This window comes from Silene latifolia, chromosome 6 (genome assembly GCF_048544455.1).
Source record: "Silene latifolia isolate original U9 population chromosome 6, ASM4854445v1, whole genome shotgun sequence".
In the NCBI taxonomy this organism is placed as follows: domain Eukaryota; kingdom Viridiplantae; phylum Streptophyta; class Magnoliopsida; order Caryophyllales; family Caryophyllaceae; genus Silene; species Silene latifolia.
The window spans coordinates 7,917,151-7,926,908 of NC_133531.1; the positions used below are offsets into that span (position 1 = coordinate 7,917,151).

Genomic DNA, 9,758 nt, shown 5'->3' on the forward strand with positions numbered 1-9,758 from the left:
AAAATGTTAGGGCCAAAATTACCATATTTTGCCTGGGCTACGTGGCACGAGATAAGTGGGTCATTAATGAGCAATGAACCCATGACATACTTGGGGAGTCGGGCCCATGGACCGAGCCAGGGAGGCAGGCCTGGAAGCAGGATAATCCGAAGAAGGACAGCAGGTGAAGGAGAGTTCAGCTTGGACTAAGATATTAATAAGATCTCGGGTAAGACAAGGAAATCCTAATTATTGTCATATTCTGAATAAGGAAAGTCCAAGTTGTTACCAAACTCTACCTTGAGGAACAAGACAATTAAGTGGGAAACCCTAATAAACCCACTAGGGTTTATTCACTATAAATACAAGGAAGACAAACAAGAAAAGGGATCCAATATTTATCCACACAAGAACACACACAACGGCCAATAACAAAGGGAAAGCAAGCAACCAAGTAGCAGCATCTTAATATCATGGCTACGTATAAATCCTAAACCATCACCTCATCATTACCCAATGATTAACCCACATAATCACCACCATCATTATGTACTCATCACCTGGTCATTACTCCATGAATACCATGCTACAAAGTAACCTACGTACAAACAGAACAAACCCACAAATACCCTTTAACATCCGGTAATACTCTGTCTGTCTCTTTTACGCACCAGACGGATTATTCCTCATCAGATCCGGACAATTTTATATTGTACTTGCACTGCGATTATTACATAGTGGAATATTGGTGGGATTTCGACACCCCCGCGGTTGTTTCCCACATTGGGTTTTCCGCGTCACCAAAATCTCTTGTGTCATTATTTCCTTATTTCGTCTTTTACTTCGTTTATATCGTTACTCAGTATTAATTACAAACATATTCCGTCATAAATCACATATAATTTAACCCCCCGTTACGAGACTAAAATGGGCGATCACTTTAACCCTAAATTGGTAGAAATTTACGAAAACAGTTTGGCGCCCACCGTGGAGCATGGTGATCGATCTCTATAGTCAAGTTGTCATAAAGTCAGTATTCGGTGCCATGTCCCCTAGCGAGCAAGAGCTCCTCACTATCCATGAAGTCATCCGAAAGCCATCAGCAGATCTAATTCCTGGGACCCTCCGCGGAAGCCAGCAGCAGACCTGCTTCCAGAGATCCTTCCTAGAAGCCAGCAACAGATCTTTTTCCTGGGATCCTCCGCCAGAAGTCAGAGCTTCCTGGGACTTACTTCACTTACTTCATTTTCTCTGCTGACCATTGGTTCAGAGCAACAAGAGGTACTACAAAAAGCTGTGACGGTCTAATCAGCCACATTAACACAAAGGAGCGGTTTCTTATCTTTATTGACATAGCCCAACAAGTCATAAGGAAAAGCAACCCTCTTACCATTAGGGTTCACGGCAAGTCTGTCAACTACAGCAACGAGCTCACGACTAGCTTTGGAATTATTTGGATCAAGATGTAAAACATGCTCTGAGTCATCTCAAGCATCTTTGATTTAATTCAACTGCCTGTAAGCTAAGGCTCTCCGATAAAGGGCTTTGACATAGGAGGGGTCAAAATGTAAAACAAACTTGTAGTAACGGCTAGCCATATCATAATGAGAGAGTTTCAATTCACAAGCTGCTAAATTAAGAACCAGGGATAAAGCTTAGGAAGAGGTAGCCTGCTGATCACAACAGGGTAAAAATCCAACGAGGCACAACAAATTTAAAGCTTGTTTGTAGAGACTACTTTTTTATTTGGTAAAAAGGTAAGCTTATATTAATAAGATAACCAAGATACAAACGTTCATAGTTCAACTAGCTAACAAAGCTATCTCACTGCTCAACAATTTTAACTCCCAAACTATAAGGAGAATCACACACATTACATAACAAAAAAAACTAATTTTATCGAATCTAGCAATAAGGAATTCTGGACGTAAAAGGACATTCTCTGTTCTGCAATGATTCCTGCTCCACCAGATGGAATATATAAGAGCTAGCAGCTTGATATTGGAGCTTCTGTGAAGGAAATCTCTGTCTAGTCCACCAATCAAACCATTCCTGACTAGGTAGATGGCATCCCAGTCTAGAGGATAAGATTTGAAGGCATCTCTTACTATATTCACAAGCAAAAAACAAATGGGTGTGTGTCTCAGGAGCATTAGCACATAAGACACAGGAATCATCCATGACAATCCCCATTCTTTTCAGCCGCTCTCTGGTTAGTAATCTACCCTGCATCACCAGCCACCCTATAAAGCTGATCTTAGGGAGGGCACCTGAATCCCACACAAATTTTGCCCAAGGTACCTTCATACAAGGAGAGCCAAGCCAGTCATAGCCACTTCGAATAGTGTAAACCTGCTGATTCTGTAGCCACCAATCTCCCACATACCCAGCTTTAATAATATCTCTGATCCTACAAAGCTTCCTCCAAGCCCAACTGCCATTGGTTTTAGGTTGATAGCTATGCCAATCACCACTCTTGATATAAATAGTGTAAACCCATCTCACCCAAAGGTGATCTTTTTTCTGAGCTAGCCACCAAATGTATTTACCTAAGGCAGCCTTGTTCCAACGTATAATATCAGTTACCCCCAAGCCACCATGTTTCTTATCATAGCAAATCTGATCTCATGATACCAAGGTGCTACCCTTATCATTATCAAGACCAGTCCATAGGAAGTTCCTGCAAATCTGAGTTATTTTCTTCAGAATAGAGTTGGGTAAAATAAAAATGCGTGCCTAGTAATTATGCAAAGTGGCCAACACAGACTTAATGAGCACTAATCTCCCAGCATAGCTCAACTTCCTGCTGCCAATACTTCTAATTCTGCTGACTACTCTTTCAATCAGACAGTTACACTCCAGCACAGACAACTTCTTAGAGGCAATAGGTATCCCAAGATACTTGAATGGAAGTGACCCATGATTCATGCTTGAGTACTTGATAATATCAGTCAATACCATGTTATCAACCCCATTACTATAAATGCTAGACTTGCCTTTGTTCATTTACAACCCAGAGGCTCTAGAAAAAGATGGGAAGGCCCTTAACAACCCAATAATGGAGGTTCTATCCCCTCTACAAAACAATAGCAAATCATCAGCAAAGACTAAATGATTGAGCTTGATTCTGCCACAAAGAGGATGGTACTTAAACTTAGTATACTCTTGAATTTTGCCAAGAATCCTACTCAAATACTCCATGCATATAACAAAAATGAGAGGAGAGAGGGGGTCCCCTTGCCTCAGTACCCTCTTCCCATGAAAAAACCCAAAAGTTTCCCCATTAAGTGCCAAAGTATAGGAGGGAGTAGTCACACACTCAAGGATCAACTCAGTAAAAATAGGGGGAAAATTCAGAGAACTCAGCATATTACTCACAAAACTCCATTCAATGGAGTCATATGCCTTTTGGAGATCTATTTTCATAATTACTCTTGGAGACACAACAGTCCTGTTATACAATTTCACCAGATCTTGACATATAAGTATATTCTCTACAATGTCTCTTCCCTTAACAAAAGCACTCTGAGAAGGGCTAATTATGTCAGGCAGTATCATGCTCAGTCTGTTGCATAGAACCTTACTAATACATTTGTAGATAGAATTGCAACATGCTATGGGTCTGAATTGGGTCACATCTTGAGGAAGCTCAACCTTAGGTATCAAGGTAATAAGTGTAGCATTGACTTGTCTGAGTAATTTACCTGAAGCAAAGAAATCCTTCACAGCCTTAATGACACTCTCCCCAGTAATTTCCCAAGTGTCCTTGTAGAATTGGCTACTAAATCCATCAGGACCAGGAGCTTTGTTACCACCAATGTCAAACATAGCCTTTCTAATCTCATCATTAGAAACCTCAGCATTTAAGATTTCATGATGAGCAGTATTCAAAATAGGGCCAGCAGCAATGACTGACTCACACACAGCAGCCACAGAATTACTGCTTCCTAACAAAGCTCTATTTTATCAGTTGAATAGAAGAAAAAGATATATTTTCTTTCTTCTTAAAAAGAGAATTTCCTCTATCCTTCATCAGTTGAATAGAGGAAAAAGATGTCTCTCCTAAACTTATAATCCAGGTAATCAAATCCTCGTCATTCACAGTGTCATCTTCGAAAATTAACAACTCGCTCAGATTACAAATAAAAGATTGATAATTCATAGGAAAGGAACTTGAGAATCAAGAGGGATGAAGGCAGTAGATCATAAAAAGAGGAATTAAAAAACAGGTAAACAGAATTGACGAAAATAAGAAATCGTAATTGAGAAGAAATGATGAAGAAACCAACTACAACCAACCGAATTGCCACCACAACCAACCCCAAAACGCCACTTCCGATAGAGGTTTAACCATGGATTTAAAAAAAACCGCAACTCACCACCGGCAAAAAGAAAACCGAAGACCTCCAAAGAACGCGAAAAACCTTGGAAAAACAAACCTACTAAACTAGAAAGTCGTCTTCGACATGCATTCATCAAGAACTAAACACATAAGAAGGTAGAAGAAACCCGATAGAAAAGGAAACCTGGGTGAAAATTTTCATTGGATAAGAACCAGCTTGCAAAACCCAATGAAAAAAATGAAACAACCATGAAGAGACGCATCAAATTCTTCAAAACGGATCATTAAAGCCATAAAAAAGAGAAGCTTTCCTCAAAGAATAAATAAAATTAAAGCAGAAATCCCACAAAACTAAGCCCAAACGCGGTAAATCAAGCGACAACACCAGAAAGTCAGAGAGAAAACTATTCGATTCTAAAAGAAAGAGATGTGAGCATACCGACAAAGAAGACTCTTACTACGACACAAATAAGTCGGAGACGAAACTCAACTATGCACAACTCAAGATAGCATAGCAGACTGAGAGGAGGTAGGGTCGGTGGCAGAAACAAATAAAGAAAACAATCCATGCATGGTCAAACATTAGGAACCGCCAGAGCGGCCAAGGAATGGTCGGATCTCTAGCGGTATCAGAGGGAGGCAGGGGTTGTAGGGAGGAAGGGGTGGAGGTAGTTGAGGTTTCTTCAAGAGGTAGAAAAGAAAAAGGTCGGTTTATTTGGGAGATTTTTCTCTCTCTATCTCTTCGACTTTTGTTTTCTTTTCTATTTAGACTTGAGAGTTCTATAAACTTATTATTAATGTTATGAAAACTGGACCTTGTAATAATATTATTTTTATTTTAAGGGGTCCCTAGGGTTTGAAATATTTGCTCAAGAGCCCCTTGATCGTTGTCATCACTTGATGAATCAAGTATAGTTGAATAATGTGATTGATTAATTGTCATGTTTGATTTGTTGTTGTTGATGGAGGAATTATCTAGGGTTTTGAGGTGGTTTTTCTTCTTTAATATTCTACAAACCACCTATCCTTCTTCTTGTGTGAATTCTCCATTACTCATACCATGGTTTTTTACCTTCACACATAAATAATATACACAACTTAAGAAAATTCATATTGATTTATTAATGTATGCACGGCATGAGAAAAATGAAAGCGGAAAATGATTGAGATCCAACTTAATTATATAAATCTCTTTAAATCAGGAAAATTCTTAAATTACAATTCAATAATTTTCACGGAAAGAAATTCTTATCTGATAGTAATAATAATTAAATTACCTAATTATATATTTATTTTAGGGTAGAAGGGTTAATGATAGTAATAATCCCAACTATGTCTGTCCTGCTCAAAATAATCCCGACTTTACAATAACCCAAAAAAATCTCAACTATACCATCATTTAACTCTAATTACCTTAAGTGAAGGGCAACCTATTCAATAGGTCACTCTTTCAACTTAAGTCAGACTAAACCCTTTACATTACCAAATTACAACCCTTTACCTATTCCCCTTTATTTCCTAATAATAACAATCTTCATCTCCTTCCTTGGTCATTACCTCCATTAATGATCGATTCATCTTCTTCATCATCCTTCATATTTTTTCATCATCAACCTCCTTCTACATCATTCTTTGTTTCCGTATGAATGATGAAGAAAGTGAGAAAAAGCTATGACCAGCCTAGAGCCACTACGTCGGAGTGAGTTCACAAACATCCAGAGTCTTTACTTTGACATATCTTTCATCCAGGTCAATAAATCATCTACTTTAAGCAGATTTCTTGCATCTTTTGAGCAGATATGAATTCCGTGCTCTACTTAATCAGCCACGAAATATCTTTAGAGTATTTTGAGAGGCAGAGATAATATGACTGATGATTTACAGCTTCATTCACCGTTAAGAGAGAAACATTGTCAGCAGCAGTTACATACTTCAGAACTAGTATGCTTCTCAAAGAAGCTATATCAAATGAGTTCCGATTTACCTATAATCCAATCTAATCCCTCAATTCCAGCAAATCTCAGAATTAGGGTTCTTCGTTATCCTTTAAAAAACCTCAACAAAGATTTTCTACTGTTCAAATATCCCCAATTTTGCTAACAATCAAAATCCCCCAATTCCCCCAAATTCCAGAATTAGGGTTCATCATCCCCAATTTTACAACATACCCAGATCTCCAACAATGTTCTACTGTTCAAATCGATTACTTTGTGAGTGAATATATATGATGATTCATTGAAAATTTGCGAGGAAGCAATATGCTGATGAGAGTGAGATGTTGGTGTTGGTAGTGGCGTGGTGGTGGCAGGAGCTTGGTGGGGGTGGTTTTGGTACTTGGTGATGGATGATTGGATTAATGGATGAGTTAAGGGGGTGAAAATTGGAGGAACGAAATGGGGTGAGAATTTGAAGGAATAGAAATGGCTATGGTGTAAGAAGATTATAAGAACAAAGGTAAGGGATGAAGATTATAATAACAAAGGAAAGGTAACTTGCAAAAAAATTTAGACTTACCGGTGGTAACGGGTAAGTTAGAGGAGGATAGCAGTTAGAGTTAAATGATGGCATAGTTGAGATTTTTCTAAGTTATTGCAAAGTTGGGATTATTTTGAACAGGACGGTCATAGTTGGGATTATTCCCATCAATTAACCCTAAAAGAATATTGTCGTTGGAAAATTAAACTTGTACTCCGTAATAACATGAATTTGGAGGGTATTCTTCATACCCAACGTGACCACGTATAACTTGCATTCGACTTTTATCATTTAACGATAATCCTAAATTTTAATTATAACATATGACTTACTGTTGTGTGGCAACGCAATCAACATTTGAGATTTTAGATTCGTTATTACTTATTAAGTTTAAATGTCTGAAAATGACTCATGTTAATTTTGCCTTTATGGCTGAAGTGAACCCAAAAATAATTTAAATTTGCCATTTCAAAATCATAGCAAGATATATAGAAAAATATTAGGTTCTCGTTGTCCAACTTGCTTATTTTATCCTTACTTTCCAAGTAGTATTAAGGTTCAAGTGTTCAACCTCCAAAATCAGCTTCTTACTTTCAAGCTAGCCACTTTAATTATTTGATGGATTTTCATTTGGTTCTCTGAAATTAAACTAATTTCATGATGAACTTCAAACGAAAGGCAGCAAACGACAAGAGAATCCATAAAGTTTATAGCACAATTAAATCTATTTCTATAAACAACAACATACGGATTAGTACTTTATACTCAATACAATTACTACTCCCTCCGATCCAGACCAAAGGTAACATGGGAAAAAATGGAGTATTTAAGAAAAGGTGAAAAAAGTAAGGGTAAAGAGGGACAAAATAGGTGGACCATGTAATTTTGTGTTTAATTGTGTGTTGGTAGGTGGGGTATCACTACTACAAATACAGGCAACTACAACGGCCCTTTAACAACGCTTATTTACGAAAATCACCATAAGACGTTGTAGAATGGATGACGCGAATTTTACTAAACTTAATTACAACGGTTCTGTGTTGTTAACCGTTGTTATTGGTTTTAACAACGGGTCAAACTTTCACAACCGTTGTTAATATAAAAATTAATAACAACAGTTTACTCTGTAATACATTTTAACCGTTGTTAATAATTTGGCGCAAAATTAGTGAAAAGTAGTTACAACGGTTATGTTAGAACCCGTTGTTATTAGGTTATAACAACGGTTGTAGACTCAATAACAGTTGTTATTAAAGTTATGAAAATCTAAAGAACAACAGATTGCTTTATTCTGTTATACGCTACAAAACACAAACACAAGCTAATACTGCTACTATACACAAATATCATCCTTCATTCCTCGATGATCGTCTCTCTCTGTCTTCATCTCCGTCACTGTTGTCACCGTCTTCTCTCTCTCATCGTGTTTATCAATTTCTTAGCTTATTAACTATTTCTTATTAAGATTTTCAATCTATATATAGATATAGGATTGTATGTTCAATTTCTTGGCCTATGAATGTCGATTATTTTTGAATTTGTGAATTTTTTGGGTTATTATCTAATTTGTTGATAATTTAGCTTAATTGATTTCCTGAATTTCGTTTATTTGTTTGCCTATTATTGGATTTTCTGAATTAGTTGCCTATATATTACGAATGTAGAAAAATGACTCGGACTTGTATGATTGATGCAAATATGAGTGACCCCAACTATAAGGATGGTTTAGCTGAATTTTATGAAGTCGTTTCGAACAATTTGAAAGGTTCTTCCAGTATTCCATGTCCTTGTGAAAGATGTGGTAATATTAGGTATATGGCTTTTCCGGACGTTAAAATACACCTAGAAAAGTGGAGATTTAGTCGATCCTATACACGTTGGATTTTTCATGGGGAACCATTAGAGGACGAGAATAGCTTTGAAGAAAATGATGTTGAGGTATACGAAAGGCTAAGCGATGATCCCGAGTTTGCCGAGGTTTTTGAGTTGGAAGAGTTGGAAGCGAGAGAAGTTGAATGTTGGGTCTATAGATAATGAAGAGAATGACGATGAGTCGAATGCTTTTGAAGATGTAGGTGATGACACTATTAATTGGGATGACCTTAACAACATGTATGAGAAGTTGTGTGAGTCCAAGCACCTCTCGTATCCTGGTTGTAAGTTCACAAAAATGTCTATTTGTGGTGAAGTTGTATAATATCAAGGGGGCAAATAGGGTGAGTGACACGTGTTTCACTAGTTTTTTAGCCTTGATAAAGGAGTTGCTTCCAGATGATAATGTTCTACCTGTTAAGACATATAAGGCGAAAAAACTAATAAGAGGAGTGGGTATGAAATATGAGAAAATACATGCATGTCCAAATGATTGCATATTGTATCGGAAATTATATCAAAACTTAACCAATTGCCCTAAATGTTTGGAGTGTAGAGATGTCAATTTCACCCGCATCCATCAAAACCCGATCCACCCGATCCTAAAAGATGGATGAAAACTCGATTTAAATGGATGATGTATGGATGACGGATGAAACGGATGATGGATGACGGATGGGTTGGATGAAGAAATTCCACCCGTCATTCACCCGCCATCCATCCATCACCCGATTTTATTATTTTTTATTTAATTTTTTTTACATATAACACATTATTAAGATATAAAATATTTAAATTTTCATATTTTTCTACTCTGGATATAAATATTTTGTGAACCTACCCACTAGAAAGTTAAACTAAAATAATTATCTAACTTTATTTTTGTAGAGAAAAAAAATCATCATTTTTTTAACTTGAAATATATAAATACTCAACATCCGTTTATCACCCGATCCACCCGTTTCATCCATGGATGATGGATGGATGGATGACGGATGATATGTTTCACGGATGACGGACGGGTTGGATGAGATTTTAAAAGGACGGATGGATGACGGATGAGGCTTCACCCGACCCGAACCCGATCCAT

At 37.2% G+C, this 9,758-nt stretch overlaps 1 protein-coding gene across 1 annotated transcript; it reads right to left on the bottom strand.

The window, feature by feature from the left end:
• Positions 1–1,884: 1,884 nt before the first annotated feature.
• Positions 1,885–2,940, bottom strand: LOC141587466 (uncharacterized). Its single transcript, XM_074408949.1, has 2 exons — positions 2,743–2,940; positions 1,885–2,598 (listed from the first exon to the last, which is right to left on the bottom strand). The coding sequence occupies exons 1-2, from the start codon at positions 2,938–2,940 to the stop codon at positions 1,885–1,887; spliced, it is 912 nt and encodes a 303-aa protein (XP_074265050.1).
• Positions 2,941–9,758: the final 6,818 nt, after the last annotated feature.